Source organism: Astyanax mexicanus, chromosome 2 (assembly GCF_023375975.1).
Source record: "Astyanax mexicanus isolate ESR-SI-001 chromosome 2, AstMex3_surface, whole genome shotgun sequence".
NCBI lineage: Eukaryota > Metazoa > Chordata > Actinopteri > Characiformes > Acestrorhamphidae > Astyanax > Astyanax mexicanus.
The window spans coordinates 18,269,211-18,294,359 of NC_064409.1; the positions used below are offsets into that span (position 1 = coordinate 18,269,211).

General features: G+C 40.6%; 1 protein-coding gene across 3 annotated transcripts in view; it reads right to left on the reverse strand.

Moving 5' to 3' along the window:
* Positions 1-398: 398 nt before the first annotated feature.
* The window catches only part of tbc1d22a (TBC1 domain family, member 22a), a 261,181-nt gene continuing 236,430 nt past the window's right edge, over positions 399-25,149 (reverse strand). For all 3 annotated transcript variants that reach the window (XM_049473643.1, XM_049473641.1, XM_049473642.1), the window contains 2 exons: positions 2,389-4,564; positions 399-2,106 (listed from right to left, as the gene is read on the reverse strand). In XM_049473643.1, coding sequence (XP_049329600.1) covers positions 4,436-4,564 — 129 coding nt within the window. In that variant the 3' untranslated portion in view covers positions 399-2,106; positions 2,389-4,435. The remainder of the gene's footprint in view (positions 2,107-2,388; positions 4,565-25,149) is intronic.

Genomic DNA, 25,149 nt, shown 5'->3' on the forward strand with positions numbered 1-25,149 from the left:
CACTTTTGAAAGACGATGCTCTGGCCAGCTATACACAGTCTGTAGGCAAAACTAATATAAGTTTATCCTGCTATTGTTAGAGAAACTGCCTCTAATGTGCAAAAAAGGCTTTCTATCAAGTTTTGAAGCATTGGTTTGAGGATCTGATTGCACTCTGCCACAACAGCTTTAGTGAGATCAGGATGTTGGACATTTTCTTCAAGGCAAAATCAAACATTTAAAAACTTTACTTTAGCTACTGCATACTTACCATTTCGACTCCATTGACAGCATTCAGTTTATGGTATTTTTTTTATGGTAAATTCTGGATCATTTACAGCTATTTAATTTACAGTGTTAATTATTGAGCACAAATAAACAACATACAAATAAACAAAAGTGATGTGACACAAGAGACGTTTGGTCATATATAGCATTTATTTACACATTTCTTTCTATTTACAGATCTTTGAAAAGTCATTGTTCTGTACACATATTTTAATTCAAGAACATCTCAGAAAAAACTTCTGACACTCTTCTAAAATCCGTCGTTTTTCCCCAACACAGAAGTCAGGAAATGATCCTAATCTGATATCCAGGACTACCCCTCACACACCGCCCACTCAAACATTGGAGGAAAAAAAAATTAAAAAGAAAGAAAATCAAGAGAGAAATAGAGAGATAGAGAGAGAGAGAGAGAGAGAGAGAGAGAGAGAGAGAGAGAGAGAGAGAATCACATAGCATATGAAAGGTCAGAGGCTTCGGACAGTGTGTGTTTCTGCATGTGTCAGCATGGTTATATATGACTGAAGCAGAGTCTTAGTCTTCTCCATATTTCAGCTGAAAATGATCTGCTTTTTTATTTTTTTTTCAGATTCACTTTTTTAATCATCGATAAAGAAAGAAAAAAATAAATATCTGGGATGAAAAATTCTCTATTAATGTCTGAAGAAGTTAGGCACAACTTAATAGGCTCATGTAAACCATGTTTATTAAAAAAAATCAGAAAAATAGAAAGAAAACTGAAATGAGCAGGATATTAAAACAAGCTGATTTTAAGGAATACATTTAATACAAAAAAAGAGGAAAACAGACTTTTGAGAGCAGTGTTTCTATTCACTTCTTTTCACACATTTTACTCTTAAATTTTTTGTTTTTAAGATCTGGCACTGAAATTTAAAAGCCTGACGACATGATCAAAAGGTTGAATAATGCGATTACGTTGAGAACTGCGCTGTGGAGAAAAGGCTACCTTTAACCCAGTAAACGCTTAATTGTGATGATGCCGTCATGCAAGGTGCATGGATCGTTAGGCCAAAATGGACAACAAAATGACCAAAATATTCAATAATACAACTGAGAAAAAAGGCGAATTTGTTGGAGCAGCTTTCACTGTTTCAATGTATCACTGTATATGTATGGCTGCTTTCCTAATGCAGGGCTGAATGGTTCTGAACACATTGGTTAACATGGTGAACATGGTTCGGCAAAGAACGCTTAAAAAAAGGGTCAGAGCCAGCGTGCTAACAGTGCAATACCACTGTGGGATGAGGCAGTTAGCCAGCGTGCTAATGCTATTGCTGCAGTACAGATGTTGGACAAGACCGGTAGCCAGCATGTTAACACTTTAGTAGTAAGGTGGGATGAGGCTGGTAGCCAGCGTGTTAACACTTCAGTACAGAGGTGGGATGAGGCTGGTAACCAGCATGGTAACAATGCAACACCACTGTGGGATATGGCAGTTAGCCAGTGTGCTAATGCTGCAGTACAGATGTTGGACATGGCCAGTAGCCAGCATGTTAACACTTTAGTAGTGAGGTGGGATGAGGCTGGTAGACAGCGTGTTAACACTTCAGTAGTGAGGTGGGATGAGGCTGGTAGCCAGCGTGCTAACAATGCAATACCACTGTGGGATGAGGCAGTAAGCCAGCATGCTATTGCTGCAGCACAGATGTTGGACAAGGCCGGAAGCCAGCATGTTAACACCTCAGTAGTGAGGTGGGATGAGGTTGGTAGCCAGCATGCTAACAATGCAATACCACTGTGGGATTAGGCAGTTAGTCAGCGTGCTAATGCTATTGCTGCAGTACAGATGTTGGACAAGGCCGGAAGCCAGCATGTTAACACCTCAGTAGTGAGGTGGGATGAGGTTGGTAGCCAGCATGTTAACAATGCAATACCACTGTGGGATTAGGCAGTTAGTCAGCGTGCTAATGCTATTGCTGCAGTACAGATGTTGGACAAGGCCGGTAGCCAGCATGTTAACACCTCAGTAGTGAGGTGGGATGAGGTTGGTAGCCAGCATGCTAACAACACAATACCACTGTGGGATTAGGCAGTTAGTCAGCGTGCTAATGCTATTGCTGCAGTACAGATGTTGGACAAGGCCGGTAGCCAGCATGTTAACACCTCAGTAGTGAGGTGGGATGAGGTTGGTAGCCAGCATGCTAACAATGCAATACCACTGTGGGATGAGGCAGTAAGCCAGCGTGCTATTGCTGCAGCACAGATGTTGGACAAGGCCGGAAGCCAGCATGTTAACACCTCAGTAGTGAGGTGGGATGAGGTTGGTAGCCAGCATGCTAACAATGCAATACCACTGTGGGATTAGGCAGTTAGTCAGCGTGCTAATGCTATTGCTGCAGTACAGATGTTGGACAAGGCTAGTTTACAGCATGTTTACACTTCAGTAGTAAGGTGGGATGAGGCTGGTGTTAACAATGCAATAGCACTGTGGGATGAGACAGTTAGCCAGCGTGCTAATGCTACTGCTGCAGTACAGATGTTGGACAAGGCCAGTAGCCAGCATGTTAACACTTCAGTAGCAAGGTTAGCTGAGGTGGGATAAGGCTGGTAGCCAGCGTGCTAACAATCCAATACCACTATGGGATGAGCCAATAATCCAGCGTGCTATTGCTATGGATGCAGTACAGATGATGGACATGGCTGGTAGCCAGCATGCTAACTCCACAGTAGCAAAGCTGTACAAGCAGTGGACTAACTCCGCAGTAGCAATCATGGACAAGATATTAGACAGAGCTGATCACTATTGTGAAAGTTCACAACTCTCTATTTCACATGCTGTGTACATTCTGGTTCTGATTAAGAAACACATAGAAATAGAAAAAGAAACCATAACCCATCCAATGGGTCCCTGGTAACCATGTGGCCCTGCAGTGGAAAGCAGCCATTGTACACTCCAGCCACCTCCAACAGCCAATGGCTGCCTGTTCCTAATCAGGCTCTAAAGCAGCCAAATTAAGGCAAATGTTGATTAATATATTAAAAAAAAAAAAAAAAAAATAGATAAAAAAACAACAACAAAAAAGAAATAAATGTTCAGGAAATGAACATCATGGCTATTGTTCTAAAACATGGAGGCAGATAGATAAATCACCCGAGTAATGCATTCCACCATCTCATCGCCAGTTCTGCAGACAGGCCCCTGAGGTAGACCTAGGTTTAAATAAAGTGTTTTTTTGATTTTGACTCTACTTGCAGGGAGTATTCTTTGAGGGAATAAGTGTCTATATCTGTCTTTATTCTTCTATTCCGTCTTCCTGTCTCGAGTAACGACTAATTATTGCCCAGAACGGAGCAGAAGACTCCTGACCGGCGACCGCGGCGGCTGCTTTAGTGCTTTCTCAGAGGAGAGCCTTCAGTTTCAACACTTTCAAGCTTTCTCGCTCGATATAAAAAGAAGAATTGTGCCATTATTATATATTGTATAGACTCCTGTCAGCATTCAGCTCATTTCCTCTTTCCCACTTTCCCCCATTTCCATTTCCCCCCCACACACAGTGTTAGTTAGTTCTACCTCCTAAACCAGGAACCAGGTTCATGTCTGGAGGCTCAGCGCTTTTTTATTTATTTATATATTTTTTTTCGTTTTTTCTTTTGCTTCATAATGAACTGCTAAAATCGTATCAGCTCAGCCTACACGAAACACCTCCTCTGCTCGGGGACCTTCTAGGTGGCGTACGTTTTTAGAATCGGGGTAGAAATAGCACAGAAGCAGAAGAATGATGGGGTGAGGCGAGGTGTGAGTCAGTACATTAGGAGGTTGGAGAGAAGTCAAAGTCTTTTTTTTTTTTGGCCTTTTCTTGTCTTTCTTTTTTTTTTTGCTGTTTTGTTGGACTTGATGAACAGATGATGTCTGGAGATGATGTCTGGAGACGTCTGGAGATGTGTGGAGTGTTCACGTTTAGTAAAAAACCCAAGAAACTAGAGGAAACTTGAGGAACGCTAGCCGAGAATGCGCCGAGAATGAGAGAGAGATAGAGCTATACACGGTAGGAATCCCATAAACACACACCGTTTAAAACTCTACATCATAGAGGGCCGCTGGGAGCCATTTTTGGGTGGGCATTAAGAGAGGGGCGGGGCTTGTCTGGACTGGGCAGGGCTCACTTCAGTAGCAGTGCAGTGACAGGGGGGGGGGGTCCCTCATCCAGTCTCATCTCTTGTAGTGGTTGGGCGCGTCTGCAAAGGCGAACTTCAGCCTGTAGGCCTCAGCCAACAGCACGCTCACCTCCTCGTTGCCCCAGTGCATGGTGGGTAGGTTCTGCAGGAGGATCATCAGGCCCTGTGGTGGACAAAAGAAGAAGAAGAACAACAGAGCCATTAAATGTATTATAAGCCATTAAACCAAGCTGAACTGCTTGAATTTTTGCACCAGGAGTGGAATAAAAAAAGTTATCCAAAAACAGTGTGTAAGACTGGTGGAGGAGAACATGCCAAGATGCATGAAAACTGTGATTAAAAACCAGGGTTATTCCACCAAATATGGATTTCTATACTCTCTCTCTCGCTGGGTGGGTAGATGGCGCACCTTCCCCACATCACTACAAAGGGTGATGTCGATCAGCACAAGGTGTCTGTGAGCTAGTCGCTGTGCTTTTCTCGGAGTGAGCTGTGATTCTACTCGGCAACTCTGCTGACTTTGCATGTATCAGAGGAGGCATGTCAGGATTCCTACACTTTTTTTTAACTAATACATTTCCATGATTTCCTTCAAGGAAAATTTCATGACCATACGAATTTTAAAACATCAGTGCAGACATGGACAACAAAACCAAAAATCCACCAAAACTATAATCAAAATTGATTATAGAAAAAACTGAGAAAATAAATCTGATAAAAATGTTTGATAATAAAATGTGTCAGATCCCGAGAGCTCCATTGTATAGGTCTAAATTACTGAAATATCTCTGAGGTAAGGGTTAGATATTTTTTTTTGTTTGCTTGTTTGTTTAGCTAAAAATTGATTTTCTCTACACAAAGATTTGTAGACCAAATTTCCATGACTTTTCCAAAACTTTGTAGGTATTTTTATAAACTACTAATTTTCATGACTGCAAGAACCCTGCATGTGCTAGTCTTCACCCTTCTTGTGTTGGGGCATCACTAATGATAGTGGGGAGTCCTAATGAGTGGTTTAAAAAAAAATGATAAAAAATAAAAGAAATAAAAATATAAAAAAAGGAAACCAGCATACAGTGTAAAACATTACAGTGATGTTCAGTATTACTGGGTAAAGCAACTTAAAGAAGTTGAATACATTCATTAGAAGGAGAGTCCACAAACATTTTGACATATTAAATGAAGAATTATCTCAGCCAACACACACACATATACAAACACACACTCAGTCAGAAGAATACAGTGTTGCCAGGGGCAACCCCATGCCTGGCTTGCCTTGTTGCGAGCGGGCAGAGCCGCGCTGGCGTGAGATAGACAGGACGGCCGTGCTTCACAGAGCTGTTTATTTTTTATTTCGGCGAGGTCAAGCTGTGCCACCGGCGAGCGCTGCCGCACACCTCTAAATTATTTTAACTTTCAATCAGCGTGTCTTTGCCTTCTCAATCTTCACGTCGCGCCGCTGAGTGTGAGCTGCCTGTCAAGCGGCTGGCGCGTGTCTCCGCGGCGCCCCCGCGGTCAGGACCCCACCGGGTGAAGCCCATTTCTCTTAGGTATAGAGAGCCAAGTCTAATTCACTCAAGCCGGCGCCGGCCCAGCTCCAGGCCCGGCAAGCCCCTCCAGTCAATGACTGCATTAGAGGAGCTTAGAGAGGAGCCGCAGCCTCAATCTCCCAGCCTAATTCACCTATCCTGCCGGCTGTGATGAAGGGGAATGACTCTGCTTAACACTCCATCAGAGAGAGAGAGAGAGAAAAAGAAAGAGAGAGAGAGGGAGAAAGAGGGAGAGAGGGAGAGGGAGAAAGAGAGAGAGATAAAGAGAAGATGACGGAAAAAAAGAGGGAGAGAGAAATAGATATGATTGCATTTTTGCTGTTCAGGTAGGCTCTGAATTCCAAGTGCTGGAGCCTAAAAAAAAGGCCAGAGTCAAGACTCTAAAAAGTATGAAATATATATAGAGTTACTCAGTGAAGTGTCACTCACCCAGTAAGAGTCTAGTATAAAGAATAACTGTTAAATATAATTAGTCTTTTGCTAAGATATTACAAAGAGAGAGTAGGTAATCAATAAATAATTGGCATCATGCAAAAACAGACTTTCTACCCTTTTGTAAGATAATTTCTTAATTAAAATTTTAAGCACTTCTGTGTAAATGCTTAAGACACATGCTTTCTGAACATTCCAGATCCAGGTGTTAACCACATGATGTTGCAGCCTTACCGTGGCAGCAGGGCCATGGCAGTTGGTTGTTTTGGTTGGGCCACACATAGATAGCGGCAGCAGGGCCATGGCAGTTGGTTGTTTTGGTTGGGCCACACATAGATAGCGGCAGCAGGGCCATGGCAGTTGGTTGGTTTGGTTGGGGCTAAGGTTGGGCCACACATAGATAGTGGCAGCAGGGTCATGGCAGTTGGTTGGTTTGGTTGGGCCACACATAGATAGTGGCAGCAGGGCTATGGCAGTTGGTTGGTTTGGTTGGGCCACTGATAGATCTTGGCTGCAGGGCCATGGCACTTGGATGGTTAGGTTGGGGCTAGGGTTGGTCCATAGCTAGACCGTGGCAGCAGGGCCATGGCACTTGGATGGTTAGGTTAGGGCTAAGGTTGGTCCATAGTTAGACTATAGCAGCAGGGCCATGGTACTTGGATGGTTAGGTTAGGGCTAAGGTTGGTCCATAGTTAGACTATGGCAGCAGGGCCATGGTACTTGGATGGTTAGGTTAGGGCTAAGGCTGGTCCATAGTTCCGTTAGTAGACCGTTAGGGCCATGGCAGTGGGTTGGTTAGCTTGGGGCTAAAGTTAGACCGTGGCAGCAGTGCCATGATGTGGACCATCAGTGACGAGCCCAAGCGTGGCTTCTGTCTGTATCTGAGCTTTGGACGTCATTATAAACTTCTGACACAATGTAAAGAACAAATGCAAGATTCACAGCGCAAAAGAAAGCAAACAAAACACCTATGGCCTGAAGAGTTAAATGATGCCGCCACCACCATGCTTCACAGTTCACAGTGGGGATGGTGTGTGTGTTTGTGGTGATGTGTAGTTGTGACGTTTACTTCCATGTTTAGTGTATAACAAGCATAGTATTTGTAGGTTTGTAAGGACAGCCAGCTCTAACCAAATAAGGCATAAAAGAATTACTTCTACACAAACCACAACATTAAATTGTTCATCCTAAATCAGAGAATCAGACGTGACTTTAAAATTCAACATTCAGATAGATACATTTACAATGCCCACACTAATAAAGACTCCCAATGAGTCACACACTGAGTTAGAGAGCAGATCTCACAGTCAGATATAATGAGAGTCAATAGGGCAATCAAATTACACAGCTCTGCTATATAATAAACTACTATTTCAAGATCTGAAGAAGTTTTAAAGCAACTGTAGAGGTACCTATTCATTCTGCTGTTATAATCATATAAAAAAATCATAGTTTTTACTGTACAGGACAAGTGGCTGTGGACATCCCTTCTAATGAATGTATTTAGCTACTTTTAGCTGCACTTAGTGCTAATACAGCTGTGCAAATGCACTTACACAGCTTGTCTACCCTCTATAGAAAAGGAACTGTGTTATCTGGAATGATGGAGCTCCATCCAGTACTTTTGGGATTGGATTCAGTTGGGGATGAGGTGGTGTGCTGATTATCCAACATCCTGACCTCAATAATGCTCTCTTTACTGAACACAGCAGAAAGTCTTACTGGACAGTAGAAGGAGATGACTCCTGTAAGAAGTTTTTACAGGCTAGATTGCTTTCTGAATTATGCTACAAACAACATATCAATATATCAGTCTTTAAAATATATACAGCTCTGGAAAAAATTAAGAGACCACCTCAGTTTTTCTGAATCAGTTTCTCTGATTTTACTATTTATAGGTATGGGTTTAAGTAAAACTAGCATTGTAGTTTTATTTTATTTATAACTACAGACTACATTCCCCCCAAAATATTGTCATTTAGAGTATTTATTTGCAGAAAATGAAAAATGGCTGAAATAACAAAAATGATGCAGAGCCTTCAGACCTCAAATAATGCAAAGAAAACAAGTATATTCATACTCAAGTTTTAAGACTTAAATCAATATTTGCTAGAATAACCCTGGTTTTTAATCACAGTTTTTATGCATCTTGGCATGTTCTCCTCCACCAGTCTTACACACTGCTTTTGGATAACTTCATGCCACTCCTGGTGCGAAAAAAAATTAAGCAGTTCAGTTTGGTTTGATGGCTTGTGATCATCCATCTTCCTTTTAATTATATTTCTGAGTTTTTCACTTAAGATATACTTACATCTGAACAGTGTAACAGCTATCGCTGAGGTTAGCGGCTAATGCTAATTTGCTCCAACCTCGGTGCTGGAGAAACTTCACTTAAACTCCTGTATAACGCTGTTCTTCAGCGGAGTGGCTTTACTGCTCCTTACAACCTGACCAGTATAATTCATACATAAGGCACACCAGATTATAAGGAGCACCGTCAATTTATGAGAAAATTAAAGGATTTTAAGTGCGCTTTACAATGCCAAAAATATGGTAATTCAAACAGTATAAACAGACTCTAATAGGGAAGATAAAATACATTAAAAAGACATGATCTCCTTTAAAAAACAAGTAAATGGCAGTAAATGCAGACAGACCAACAAAAAAAGGCATTTTCAGGTGTTCATGTAACACAAAGTCATTCCAAAGCCTAAAAAAGAACAAATTCAAAGCTTCCCTCAAGCATAATGACAGTTCTTTTGCAAAAATCAGTCAAGAGAGCAAGTTAGAGTGCAGTTTTCTCTGTCAAATGTAATGAGCGTCAGCGGAGCGAGCATATTGCAGTGCTTTGCTGTGCAATAAATAACCTTTCAAGATTTGTGGAGTCGTTTATTCAGCACAACAGATTTAGCTGTAAATGTTTGTGCAGCTGCTGTGATAACCATTGAGGGAAAAAAGAGGAAAAACAAATTTATTCTGTCATAAAAAAAAGCCTGTTCCTTGATAAAGTCCAACGTCTGCCAGAATAAGTGACTGTTTTTAAAAAAGAGGTGAATACAAGGTCTACAGAGACTGGACATTACTCCACTGGCAAGTCAAAAGTCATGAAACAAGGGCAAGTACTGTGTCCCATGACTTTTGCAATGTCGTATAGAAGCTAAAGAACACTGCACTGACCTTTGGGATGTGTGTGTGGGCGGTCTCCTGCCCTGAATGTTGATGAGTTTTCTGCCAGAATCACTTTGGACAGTCACATGGACAAATCTAGCCAGATGCTGCCAGTTACGATCATTACCGCCCACTGCACTACTGTCTACGGAGGGTGCCTTCCAGTACTCCCCAATTTACAAGGCCAATTAGCCAACCCACTCACTAGGAAAAGCAGGGTAAACTAGCACATGCCTCCTCCGACACATGTGAAGTCAGCCACCACCTCTTTTGTCGAACTGCTGCTGATGCAGCATTGCCAAGTAGCATCACAGCGCACTCTGTGGAAAGTGCAGTGACTCGGTTCTGATACATCAGTTCACAGACGCCTAGTGCTGAGCGACATCACCCTTTGGAGTGATGAGGGGAAAAAGCGCCATCTACCCACTCAGAGAGAGCAAGGCTTATTGTGCTCTCTCGGGGCTCCGGTAGCCGATGGCATGCTACATGAACAGGATTCGAACCAGCGAACTCCTGATCATAGTGGCAGCTCTTAAACCGTCCAAGCACTGGAAATGCCCTTTCTACACAGCGGATTGAGTTCTAATTCAGAAATACTTGCAACCAAGCTGAGATGTTTACAATAAAGTAAAAAACGTTTGTGTCTTAAAAAGAACAAGTGCGATTAATTTTGTTAATCAGAATAGTGTGATTAATCTGATTTTTTTTTATCTGTTGACACCACTAGATAATCTATAATTAGTTGAGACATTCTGTCAAAGGTACTGTTAATTAATGTATCCTTATTGCAGTGGAGAAATGTTGCTGGCATACTTATATACTGGTATCCCATGACTTTTTTTGCATGTCATTGTACTTTCCTCACATTTCTTTTTTTTTTTTTTCTAATTTTTCCCATTTTCTCCCCAATTTACACGTCCAATTACCCAACCCACCAACTCCCCCTATCACTAGTGATGCCCCAACACACCAGGAGGGTGAAGACTAACACATGCTTCCTCCGATACATGTGAAGCCAGCCACCGCTTCTTTTCGAGCTGCTGCTGATGCAGCTTTGCCGAGCAGCCAGCGCACTTAGAGGAAAGCACAGCGGCTCGGCTCCGGTACATCAGCTCACAGACGCCCTGTGCTGCAGACATCACCCTAGGAGTGATGTGGGGAGAGAGCGGCATCTACCCACCCAGAGGGAGCAGGGCCAATTTTGCTCCCTCTGACGCCGGCAGCTTGATGGCAAAGCTGCATGAGCGGGGGTTCGAACCTGCGACCTCCTGCTCATAGTGGCAGCACCTTAGACCGCTGGACCACTCGGCGCCCCGTTTCCTCACATTTCTGAGGAATAAATACCTGAAGACACTGAAAATAAGTGGGAAAAAAGAACAAATATCAACAAACAAACTAAACTTCTGCTTCTAATTCACTCAGAAATGCAGCGCTGTACGCGTTCCTCAGCAAATCTGACAGGTGAGAAAGCAGCAGCTGTTGGAATTCTGACTGCACTGCTCTAATCTGTATTCAGCCAGGCAGCACGGCTCGATCATTTTTATCAGCGTTCACACTCAAATGTTCACTCAAACACGTCGGCTCCCATGGGGAAAACAATGAGATAAAAAAAACGAGAGAAAGAGAGAGAAAGAGAGAGAACACAAAGTGAGATAACATTATTAATGTTTGTATTACAGGAATGTTCATTAGGATATCTGAACAGCTTTTCATTCCATTCAGCGGTTTCTAAACCTAATGCAGGTGCCAGAGAGCAAGACCTGCTGGATTTTCATCATTGTATATACGCTGCATTACCAACACAAGGGCCACAAGGACAAGTGTGGTGGGATACAGCCCGCTGTTTACGTTCTAACCTTAATAGAATGTATGTAGAGGCTATAATATAGAGCTGGGGTCGGCAATAGGTGGGCCACGGGCCAGATGTGACCCGCAAGCATGAAACATCTGGTCTGTAAGGTTGTTTGAACTATAATGAATGACAATGGAAAAAATAAAATGCTCCTGTCTCTCTGTCGCACTCGGCGTAATTTTAATCTTTAGTTTACGCCCATTCTCATTTTTTTACGTAGAATTCAACTGTTCTGCAATTGGGTTCAATAAAACTCTGGGCTGGAGAGCTAATAGTCTGTAGCACTCCATCCAATTACACTTTATTTTCCAAAACAGATTTTTTTTTTGTGTGCGTGTCCCACCGCATAATGGCTTGGAAAATATCTGGCCCACGGCAAAACTTAATTGCCGACCCCTGATATAGAGGATAGAGGGTTCCCTGCATAACCTACAGTGAATCACATGCAATACAACGATTCCAGCAGGTTATTTCAACTGTTCAATGGGCCATCCCCGGTGCCTCCAAGCCAGGAGAAGTCCACACCGTTTCTGCACATGGTTAACATTAGGCTTCTGTTTTGCATAGTTTTGCTTGTTTTACGTGGTATTTGTGAATGCAACTCTGTATTGTAGAGCTCCACAACAATTTCTGATATTATTTTTTGCACTATAAGGCACACTATCAATAAATGTCTTTTTTCCGGTCTATTTTCCAACATAAGGCGCACTGGATTATAAGGCGCATTATTTGACACCAGTAAGAAACAGGGGGGTTGCCATGTTTTCCTTTTAATTCAGCAAATATAAGCTGAGAACAAATGTGTAATTTTTTCAAAGTCAAACAAGCCCTAGATTTTAATTTACACAGATTTCTCTCCTGAAAAAAACGTTTTAACTGGTAAGTGAAGAGCTTTTGTTTATTTTCAACAATCTTAGATTTCCAGATTTACACTAAGGCTGGGTGCAGCAGCATTAGTATTAGTATTGCTAATGCTGCCCTACAGAGGAACCCTGAGTGTTCCGGTAAGCCAGGGCGATATTAGCTAGCGGCTCATCCCACATAGCTTATTTTAATTTTAAAGTAAATATGCAGACTACAGTCCGATATACTCACCGAAAAAGGTTTCGCTTAAAATGAAATAAAACAAAACAACAGGAGATTTCAGAAGATAATTTCCACTGGTTAACATAAGGCTTCTGTTTTTTACAGCAAAGTTTTAAGTGTGTTTTTTTTATGAATTTCCACTAAATAAGCATCCCACATGCCTCCAAGTCAAGAGATGCAAAGTTGATGCCACTTCTGGACATGGTCAACATTAGTCTTCAGTTTTACACCTGGAATTTAATCCTGTATTGTAGTGTTTGTTGATGAAGGATTGCCAACCAAATTCTTTTTTAATCCCATGTGGTTGTATCAGCTATTGTTGAATGCCTGAGGGATAAGTGTTCAGCAATGCTTAAAAATACAGTATAAAGAGTCTCTGGACAATAAACACACACACTCTGAAAAAACAGGATGAACTTATTTCTAATACCAGTGATTTTAACTAGAGAAATAATGAAACATCTGGTTAATGTCAGAATACTGACTCCCTCAACAGTTAACAGAGTGCTTGAGAGCTGTTTTCTTTTCTATATCTAGACAGCTTTTCTTTTTTTTTTTGAGAAAGCCAGTGGAAGAATTCAATACACACTTCCTTCCCCCGACAGCGGGGAGCAGGCATAAACACAAGGTAACCGCATGGCCTCCATCCACATGGCTGGGCACATGCTTGCATGATTGTAAACGCAGTGGCAGACAGCCTTTATAAAGCTGTGCACCTCAGGCCGGCACAGTTTTGTTCAGATATTTCCCGTTATAGTCGAAATTACACTTTTAATCCCAGAAAAACACTCTTATTTACCTTTTAAAGGGTCATTTAAATGCCAGATTAAAGAGCCCAATATTGTTGTTTTGCTGTTTTGAGTGATCGGCTGACTCTAAAGTGCTGAATCTGCTCTCGGCCGGTCCGGATCTCAGACACGTGGTGCTGGTAATGTCGGATTTTAAAATAATGAAGAACCACTGAATTTAAGGTGTGTCCAAACTTCTAACTAGCACTGTATCTTGAGTTTATACTGTCTGCAGTGAAATAAAAGTCAAGGAAATGGAAGAAACTCTCATCCAACTGTTTCTGATTTGGGGTTTGGGATTGCAATTCCGGAGCCTAGTCTGAGTATTACTGACAGTCAAATCTAGTGAATAAAAAAGGAGCTTTTGGCTCACTTTCAGCGGCGGAGAGAAGCGTGCCGAGAGCACTGTGTTGATTACACTTCACAGACTTATTTAAAGTCTAATACACTCACGGCTATAGGTTTGCAGAGTTACTTATATAGCCTGTTCATTATGCAGATGATTAGCTGCCTCATTTGGATTAAAGTCAATTAGCTTATCTACGGCTGGGTCACCTGTAAGTATTGAAAACAGCTTATACTGCAGCTATGGCTTAAACTCTCACTGCCTTCCAGAGGAAAACACACATAGTTACCCCCTTAGAGAGTTTTTCACACATATTACACAACCTGATTTTCGAAATATTTACTACGACGTTTCATAGAGAACATTCTACAAAGACCTTTGTGATTTGATGTGCAATCCCTTAAACACAGTGCATTACGGTCATTAACGGGGGACACCCATCTGCTCTCCATACCTACCTCACCATTTCCTAATTACAACCTCCACAGGCATCCATTACATGTCATTATGGCCATACACAAGAAACCCATCAACCACACGTATAACGAGAGCCAAATCAGATCACCTAATCAACATGGTCATCATAGCCCAGTTTACATCTAATAAGGAGATTAAGACGTTAATTACATGCAATGAGCCAAGCCAAATAATTGTAGGAAGGTGATTATGTCATCTAATGATCTACACAACTCTCAGGCATGACTAATAGATCAGGGACAGTTCATTTGATGTGCGTTTTCAGGACATCTCTGCAGAACGTAGACCAATATTAACAAGCTTATGGTAGCTAATGCGGTACGGTAACCCTATTAGCGAAGTTCTTATTACCGTATTTTCTCCCACTGTAAGCCTTATATAAGGCGCAGTATCAATGAACATCTATTTTCTGGTCTAATTTCGTACATAAGGTGCACCCAATTTTACAGTGCATAATGCAACACTAGTAAGGAACAGGGGTGTCGCCATGTTTTCCTTCTAATTTAGCAGCTACTTGTAAAGCTAAGTAATTATTAAAAAATATATATATATATTTTCTTTTAAAGTCATACGAGCCCTGCATGTAAATCTACACAAATTTCTCTCCTGAAAACTGTTTATTTGGGTGAATAAAGCACTTTCGTTTATTTAAAAAACAGCTTATACTGCAGCTACGGCTTAAACTCTCACTGCCTTCCAGAGGAAAACACACAGTTACCCTCTAACAGAGTTTTTCACACATATTACACATCCTGATTTTCAATATTTACTACGACGTTTCATAGATAACAGTTCATTTGATGTGCGTTTTCAGGACATTTTTGTAGAACGTAGACCAATATTAACAAGCTTATGGTAGCTAATGCGGTACGTTAACCCTATTAGCGAAGTTCTTATTACCGTATTTTTTGCACTGTAAGCCTTATATAAGGATTATAAGGCGCAGTTTCAATGAACATTTATTTTCTGGTCTAATTTCATACATAAGGCGCACCCAATTTTAAGGCGCATATTGCGACACTAGCAAGGAACAAGGGTGTTGCCATGTTAGCAGCTATTTGTAAAGCTAAGCTAAGTAATTATAAAAAAAAACATTTTCTTTTAAAGTGATACGAGCCCTGAATGTTAATCTACACAGATTTCTCTCCTGAAAACTGTTTATTTGGGTGAATAAAGCGCTTCTGTTTACTTACAATGAGCTTAGATTTCCAGACTTCCACTAAGGATGGGTGCAGCAGCATTAGCATTATCAGCTAACCACTAGGGCTAGCCATGGTTAGTTGCTAATGCTGCCCAACATCACTACACTAAGGAACCCTGAGTGTTCTAGTAAGCTAAGTATTAACAAGGTAAACACGCAGACTACAGTCCAATATACTTACCTCTGAACAACGAAAGGGCTAGGGCTTAGCGCAGTTAGCATGGTAATGCTAATGCTGCTTCAGCAGTGCTAGCTGCCGGGGTTAGCAGCAGGCTATAAGCTGATAACACTCACGTCTGAACAGCGAAAGAGCTAGCTAGCTCTTAGCACGGTTAGCGAATAATGCTAATTCTGCTCCAGTCTTGGAGCTGGATAAACTGGAACTCCTTTATAACGCTGCTCCTTAGAACCTGCCTGGTAAAATACATACATAAGGCGCACTGGATTATAAGGCAAACTGATGATTTTTGTGAAAATTAAATGATATTAAGTGCAACTTATAGTGCGAAAAATACGGTAATTTTAATGTTTTGCCAGCAGTGAGGATCCTCCCTTCTATTCTGGTCTATTTACCATCCATTTATGGTTAAGCTCACACTTTTTAATGCTTCTGGCTGAAGCACAGCGGGGACACGCAATCTTCAAGTGATCTATGTGAAGAATTGTTCCTATCTTTACACCAGATTTGACTCACAAAGACATTTAGATTCCAATCACACACTTTAAATGACTTGTGAATGAGCTGAACAGTCTGAAAACGTTGTAATTAAGTTTGCCAATGATATAATAAACTCTGCACAGATGATATTTGAGCACTGTTATTAGCTATTAACTATTCGAAAGTGGTTGTGTTTGGCTGATTTTCGCTCTCAGTTATCACCATAATTCTCTTCTCTATTGAGTAACTGGCTGATTTGTGAATTAGTGCGACAGACGCTCAGAACTATGCACTATAATCAATGCTGGTAGTACATGCTGTTTCAGATGGAAGTGGATTATGAGCTGCGTTCTGTATCGGTTATAGGCATATTAAATTGGCCATCGTTGAAAAAATTACTGAATTTTACCTAGGCATGTGTTAGAAATGGCAAAAATAAATAACGATTTTTAACATCATGCAAGTAGTGCAGACCACTTATGAAACTAGCAGTAAAATCACAGTCCTTATAAGCAAGTTTATTTACTCAGCAGCCATTTTTGCAATGCCAATGGCCAATTATCTCCAGTCGTACAACAATAGCCTCTAATCTCTTTGAATGGGCTTATGCCAAAAACTGCATAACGAACATAAAACTGAACAAAAAAAAATTATTCACATCACACACCCTAAAAGCATGATTTTTGGCTTGTTCTGGCTACTGCACTTGCGCAGATCTCCTTATCGATAGGAGCTTTTCCTTGCAGAACACTGTCCGTATATTGCTCTTGGCACATCCAGTAAGATTATTGGCTCTTTTAGTTGAAGAGTGGGACTTTATCCGTAAACAGATGCCATATTGAGCATTATGAGAATTCCCAATCATATTTTAAATAGTGGCCAGTCTTCCTGACTGGCCGAATGTCAAAATAACCGACAAACACATATGATGTACAATAATGAAAGTAGGCTACTTTTCTACCAAGCAACTGGTTGCTAAGTCTCTAGAATTACGTGCTAGAGGATAATGCTGTTACAGTAATGTACCAATGCAGCAAAAATACTGAAGTTTGCAATAACTTTAGGTAAAATCTGCTGTCATGCAATGTAGCAAAGCATATACTTGAGGTATTAATACAGCCAAATAGGACAGTTATGACATCTGGTACAAAACAGCTTTAATAAAAGGGAAAGGTCTTGTTCCTGATTGAACCTGATTGGTTGAACTATACACATATGACCACATAAGAATTTTACACTGTATTAAAGCTGCAGCTTATTAAAACCATTGTGCTTTTTTGTTGGCATAAGCTTTGAACATTGTGTTGCTTGGCAACTACTGCCTATTGTTAATTAACTACATTGTTTTGTATTGTAAGAATGACTTACTGTAGCTACGCCAGGGGGTTCAGAAGCATATTTAATGTGTGGGGGGAGGGGGTAGAAAAAAATTGTAAATCAGATGCTATTTAATGCATTCTGGTGTATTTTAACAGGTTGTTAAATTCATAATTTTACATACAAAAGTGACTTATTTCAATGACTATTTTAGAAACATATTCAACATTTCAACAAGTCTATATTTTCATCAGCCTGTCTTTAAACCCACTGCTATGCCAATTCATAACATTACATTTCTTTTCTAAGTGCATTTTTCTTTTGATTTTGTGAAAACCCTATGGTTTTAAGAATACCATACTTTTATTTAAAGTAAATAAAGCTTTAAAGCTTACATCTAAAATTCCATTGTCTAGTTGAAAATGTTGTGTTTATTTAAATGTTGCCTACTGTTAATTTTTGGGGCATATAACGAAATAAAAAGGCTACAAAATCAAAAGCTGGACATTGTGTGGCAATGGGGCTGACGGTACCTCATCCAGTTTCCAGCAGCCTGCATTATTACTGTTTATAAACTGATCGTTCACTTCATTTGCATGAGATAAGGGCCGGAATGGACTACCAGTGTTATGTGTTTTCTCCTATTTATTAAGTACTTTTGTAAAGCAATAGAAACAAAACTGGGTAAACTAATATTTTACGTTAAATGTGGGGGGGGGGGGGTTCCAAACTAATAATTCTGAGATGTAATGGTGGTAACGCCCACGAACCAAGTGCAAACAGGATTACTTACTGAATGCTGATGATCATACATTGTATTTTCTCACTGAATAGCTTTCCCTCTATAATTTCAAATAGAGAAACACAGCTTAACTGTGCTAAAATCACTCTAGTGCGCAGCCTTTTACGTCTTGTTCCTGTACTTTTCCGCAGTTCAGTAAAAAGCAGCCCTGTGTGTGGTCTATCTAAATGAATAGACAGCAGATGACAGCGTTCCCATGATATTCTCTCACGCTGCTCCCGCATATGCCGTGCAGCAGTGTGAGTAGAATAAGACGGGACAGTACTTAATCAAGTCACGCTGTTCAAGTGAACACCAACTATAATTACCACAAAGCACCAGAAGAAGCAAAAGTGGGTGATTATCACAGTATTAGCGCCGGGAAAGCTTTCCGCGGTTTAAATGGTGTGAACTTGATTGTACCGGCGTGGGCTCGTTTTTTTTTTTCCCGCAAATGGAGAAAGAAGCCTGCGTAGAAAAAGAGGGGTAAAAACTTGAAGGATAATGACCGCGACTCTGGTGATATTCCCTCGAGAATCACCCTGTCTGGCGCTGCAGTGAAATGTGTTTATATTGTTCTCTTCTGTTTGCGTCTTATCTCGGGACTTGATTGAATTCTGCTCTCTAACTGAACGAGGGAGCCGGCGTGATTGGTGCCGACCACAGTGAATTTTAAGCCGCACAGATAACGACGGCGAGCGAAAGACGAGCGGCTCAATTAAGTGCCCGTTTTTACGCCGCTGGTGAACGGACAGGCGCTGCCGGACTGATAAACTACCGTCGCCAATGACGACTCGCTAATGACTGCTTCTGGTAGGATTTTTTTCCTTTTTTTTGAGCAAGCAGACAGCGGGATTGGCAGAACGCGGGGAGTGATTACCTCAGCTTCAGAGCAGAGATTCGTCACAGAGCGCATAACACTGAGAATCAAGCATTACGACAACCGACGACTGCCGGACCCCTCATCTTCTTGCCTGCCAAACCTTCCCCCGCCGACCCTCCCCAATAGGCGCGAATCGATTGGCGGATCGAGAACAGTGGCGCAGTCACTCCATCAAACGGTGCAACCGCAGCCTTTCACATCCTCGGCTCTTGATCCTCATGTTTTAAACACCTATGCGATGATACAAGCCAAGAAGGTTGATTGATCGCAGGCCACTTTATAAACAGCTTTGTTTAGAAAGGCTTCGGTACAAGGCGAAGGCGAGAACGAGACGTGGCAACTCAAGCTTTAGCTTTGGGGTACTTGGAGATCGACTCTGTAATTACTTCCATGCCCCCCACCCTCGGTTCGGCCTTTTTTTTCCCTCTCCCTTTTATTTTTTGTATAAAGCGTTCCTCCCTCCTCCCTTTCTTTGGGTGTAATTCTGCTACAACAGCAGCACTCAATCAACAAACTGTATTAAAGGGCATTTACGGAGGAGGGCTGCAGCTCACTCTGGAACAAGTACGGCACCAGGATAATCAATCATTAGGAGCACCTTAAACGAGGCTCCGCTCTCAACCCAAGTTTGGACAAAATTGCAAGTTTCCTGATGAATGGGATGTGCTCTCGATTAATCACGAGGGGTCCGACTCGTCCAAACTCTCAACTCCGCTAATAGAGTCAACACCATAACTCCCGCCGCGGAACCGCCATCCGGGGACGACAAGGGAAATAAGACCGTCACCATCGATATGGGATGATAAGGAGAATGTAAATGGTGCTGTATTGTAGCGTTTCATTCAATTGTGTTCTGAAATGAACAAGCTCAAGTGTGAGCACTCGCAGGAAAGGAAAAAGCATTGCAAAAATATTACTACAGAATTTAACAGAACTGAAAAAAATCATCTTATCAGGAGATTGTCGGTTCGAATCCTGTTTATGTAGCTTGCCATCAGCTACCGAAGCCCTGAGGGAGCACAATTGGCCTTTCTCTCTGGGTAGATGGCTCTCTTTCCCCACATTAATCCAAAGGGTGATGTCGATCAGCACAAGGCGTCTGTGAGCTGATGTATCAGAACAGAGTCGCTGCACTTTCCTTCGAGTGCGCTGTGATGCTACTCGGCAATGCTGCATCAGCAGCAGTTAAAAAAAAGAGGCGGTGGCTGACTTCACATGTATCGGAGGAGGCATGTGCTATTCTTCACCCTCCTGGTGTTGGGGCATTACTAGTGATAGGGGGAGTCCTAATGAGCAATTGAGTAGGATTGAGTAATTGGCCTTGCAAATTGGGGGTAAAATGGTACAGAAATTAGAAAAAATAATAATAATGAAAAAAAAGTCTCAGAGTTTTCCAGTGGACTAAGGCGCCACCACAGTGATCCGAGGATTTCCGTTTTAAATCCTGGATCATTCTGCATTGCCATCAGCAAGTATTGTTAGAGAGAGCACAGGGTGGGGAATGGGTGGAGAAATTGGGCTTCCAAATTGGGGAGAATAAAGGACAAATTTCAAAGCGTATTAGAAAAGAAAGTATTGAAAAGTAACAGCAGAGCTCCTTTTTAAGGCCTTAATAAATATAATTTAAGACCCAAAAATGTAGTCAAAACTTCTTTAGTTCTCTCCCTGCTAATGTTCGCTAGCTCTCCGTTAGTTCTATCCTTAGTTCTATCCCTGGTAACATTAGCTAGCTTGTTTAAGCTAGCTAAAATTAGTATGTTAGCTAGCTTCCCGCTAACCTTAGTTCTATACCTGGTAACATTAGCTAGCTTGTTTAAGCTAGCTAAAATTAGTATGTTAGCTAGCTTCCCGCTAACCTTAGTTCTATCCCTGGTAACATTAGCTAGCTTGTTTAAGCTAGCTAAAATTAGTATGTTAGCTAGCTTCCTGCTAACCTTAGTTCTATCCCTGGTAACATTAGCTAGCTAAAGTTAGTATGGTAGCTAGCTTGCTGCTAAAGTTAATATGCTAGCTAGCTTGCTGTTAATGTTAGCTAGCCTTCCGCTAACCTTAGTTCTTTTCCTGGAATTGGTGTGGGGACACATGTCACTGAACAAGAACTAGTATTGTGTTTTGTTATTTTTGCCATGATCAATAAAAGCTAAGAAATGCTGCATTGATGAGAACCATCAATCTAGGATTATAAAGGGACTCTTATCATGCTCTAAAATATACAAGCTTAAACATGATCATTCACAACAGAGTAAAAAACATAAAAATCAAAAGCATGTCAGAAATGTAAAAAAAAAAAAAAAAAAACATAAGTGACCTTTCTAAAGCACAAACAGACCACTGTCAATTACAGTTTAGAGCTGTTTAAACGGTCAGTTAATCAAGGCAGCTGACATTTAGGCTGTCGGCAGCTTCTGACAGACATTTAATTAGAGCCAGGCTATAACTTCAAGGGAGACAGCAATAAGACTGTCATTTTTCTGTTTATCTGAAACTAATGTCTTTATGTCCGGTTCAATGTTAACTTCGCCTCAAATCGGTGAACATTTAATGATGGTAATTAGCAGTTTAATTAGCAGCTTAAAACATGGATGATTTCTAATCTCTTGATTCTTATTCGTGTAGACAACCAATTTATAATCAAAAGAAATGAACAGAAAAACTAAAAGATAAAATAAAAAATATATATATTCTAGTTATCTTTCAAAGTAATTCCAGATAAGAAGCTGAGGTGAGAAAAAAAAAAATATATATATAACCATATTTTTTCATATTTTTAAATATTTAAATAAATAAAAATTGAATAACCTTACTACTAAAGCATTTAACAGTCCTATAACAGTATAAAATATATAGTTACATTCATGCTGCTTGCCACAATTGCAATTATCAATGTTTTGACAGATTGGATTATTGTGTTCTTGCAAAAGCTGTTTAAATGTTTTAAACTTTTACTGTGATATACAGCTCTGGGCAAAATTAAGAGACTTTAGTTTCTGAATCTTTTTTTTTTATTTTGCTATTTATAGGTTTATGTTTGAGTAAAAGGAACATTGTTGTTTTATTCTATAAACTACAGACAACATTTCTCCCAAATTCCAAATAAAAAAAATGTCATTTAGAGCATTTATTAGCAGAAAATGAGAAATGGCTGAAACAACAAAAAAGATGCAGAGTAATATAATGCAAAGAATAATGCAAAGAAGTTTTTAAAAGTTCAGAAAAAATAAAATTTGGTGGAATAACCCTGGTTTTTAATCACAGTTTTTTATGCATCTTGGCATATTCTCCTCCACCAGTCTTACACACTGCTTTTGGATAACTTTATGCCTTTACTCCTGGTGCAAAAATTCAAGCAGTTCAGCTTGGTGGTTTGATGGCTTGTGACCATCCATCTTCCTCTTGATTATATTCCAGAGGTTTTCAATTTGGTAAAATGAAAGAAACTCATAATATTTAGGTGTTCTCATATTTGTTTTTTATTATACATTAAAACCACACAAACTGAACATTTGACCTCATCAATAATGATTAATAAATGGTTGTATGTTGTACGTTTTTAATAGGGCAGGGCATAAACAGAGAGAGAGAGAAATTTAATACAGTATTAACTAAATACTAAAAAAATCTACATGAGCTAAATTATCTCGGTTAGAGTTTCTGAATGTCTGTTCCAATTAATTTAAGATTAATTTCCCAGCCTTATTACTGGCTTCAATTAAAAGACTGCCATTTTGCCTGTGCCAATCCAGCATGTAGCTACTGTTTTTTTTTTTTTTTCACCCAACTCTGGGTTTAACTTGGATAAATTTTGTACGGGAGCAGTTTTTTTGTTAATTTCTTCACATAAAGCAAGTCTGTAATCTATTGACAGAACAACATAAGTAAGTACTTGATAGAAAATGGCGTGGGGTGCATTAGCTGAGAGCCCTAAGCACTAAGTCAATCAGGCAGTGTGCCTCAGCCTCTCAGAGCTTGCACAACAAATTAAGAGTGTGTCTGCTCCCAGTTATTCACAAAGACAGGGAATCCATTTAGTTTCGGCTGTTTGAACCACCTGAGGTGGAACAAGACAAAACATTAGGAGCTGATAGTTGCTGGTTTTTAATTTAGCAGCATAATGAATGTAACAACCGTGAAGTGCTGTATTTTTTTTCTCCCCCCTTCCTCTGTTCTTTCCCTTTTCTTCTGCTTTTATTTATTCATCCACGCTTATGTAAGACACGGGCGAGGGAAATGAAATGCAACTTTTTCAGCACTACTGTGAGAAAAAGCCATGTTATTGAATAAAGGCACATTAGGAAACAAACAAAAAAAAGGATGAATACAGATCTATCCTCTACTGAGACTTGAAAAAAATAAATAAATAAATAAAACCCAGTAGGTGGACTAAAGAATTATACATGTACATATGCAAGTAAATAAAACTAGAAAGAAAAGGGTGAAAAAACGCGGCTGGGCGGACTTAAGTGCCGCGAGATGCACTTTTGGATTTAGCACAAAGCGCTGTGTAACCGAATGAGCATTCAGAGCTGGAGAAGTTAAGTCATCCCCTGATAGCCGGAGCTGCAGGCTATTAATATCCTCCGCTAATGAAGCGCAGTGAAAGTGTGTGTCAGAGCGAAGCTCCAGCAGAACACATTCCCCATCACTGTGGCTGTAATACATGAGCCTGTTTCAATTAAGGCCTGCACTCATGTATGATGTTGATAATAAGAGCACATAACTCCACATTCTGCGCCTGAAGCAGAGCACAATACAGATCCACGCCGCCCACACCACGGCTTTACTAGATAAAATACACTCACAAACACACACTCACACACACACACACACACACACACATGATCTACATGCTTTTATGTAATGTCAGAATAATTAAGAATCTCGTGGAATCTGAGGTTCCAGAGTGAGGTTCATCAAACACTGGTCAGTGTGCTCATGGCAAGGCGATGTGAATGATGGGTGATTGATGATAGATGGTACATTTCATTTCTGAAGTCGTGTAGGCATTTAGTATTTCTCCATCCACAGACGATACGAGATAAAGAGCACTGCCTACCACTCACAGTGGACAGCACAAAGATGAAGAAGAAGAGAAAAGAGAGGAAGAAAAAAAGAAGTATAGGAAGAAGAAAAAGAAGAAGAAGAAGTAAAGGAAGAAGAAGAAGAAGAAGAATGACCAGGAAGAAAAAGATAAGGAAGAAGAAGAAAAAGAAGAAGAAGAAGAAGAAGAAGAAGAAGTAGTAAAGGAAAAAGAAGAAGAGGAAGAAGAATGTACAGGAAGAAAAAGATAAAGAAGAAGAGACAAGAGAGGAAGAAGATGAAGAAGAAGTAAAGGAAGAAGAACAGGAAGAAGAGGAGGATGAAGAGACAAAAAAGGAGAGGAAGATAAACAGGAAGAAAGTAAATAGGAAGAAGATGCAGAACCTAAAGGAAAGAAAGACATATTCGGAAGAACATGAAGAAGAAGAGAAAGGAAGATGAAGAAGAGGAAAAAGAAGATGCAGAAGAAGAAAAATGAGAGGAAGATAAAAAACAGAGGAAGAAGTGGAGGAAAAAGAGGAGAAAGGAGAGGATGAAGATGAACAGGAAGTGGATGAACAGGAAGAAGATGCAGAACAGAAATGAAAAGGAAGACAAAGATCAGGAAGAGAACATAAAGAAGAACATGGAAAAGCAGATATAGGAGAGGAAGAAGAACAAGAAAAAAGAAGATGCAAAAGAGGAAAATGGAGAGAAAGATGAAGAACAGGAAGAAAAAAGAGAGTGAGAAGAAAGGATTAACAGGAGGAAGAAGGGGAGAGTCCATATGGTCAGGTGAGGCCTTCACCGCCTGAGTCCGCTGTGCGACACGCGACCTGTGGCAGAAACGTGACCCACGAAACCTGCAACCACAACTGACGCGTTGCATCACCTCACAAACTGTCATAAACCTCATAAACCAAACCCCACCAACGTAGAAACTCTATAATGTTCACAGCTCAGAAACTATTCATTCTGTTGACCTTCACAGCTTTTGGGACCAAAAGTCATGGGATGGCAGTCTGTAGAGTTAGCTTACAAGAGATTGCGAACACATGCATAGGTTGTGAATTTCTTCAATCTTCTCATTGAAGTACAGGGGTTGGACAGTGAAACTGAAACCTGGTTTTAGACCACAATAACACTGAATGATCACACACACATGATCTACATGCTTTTATGTAATGTCAGAA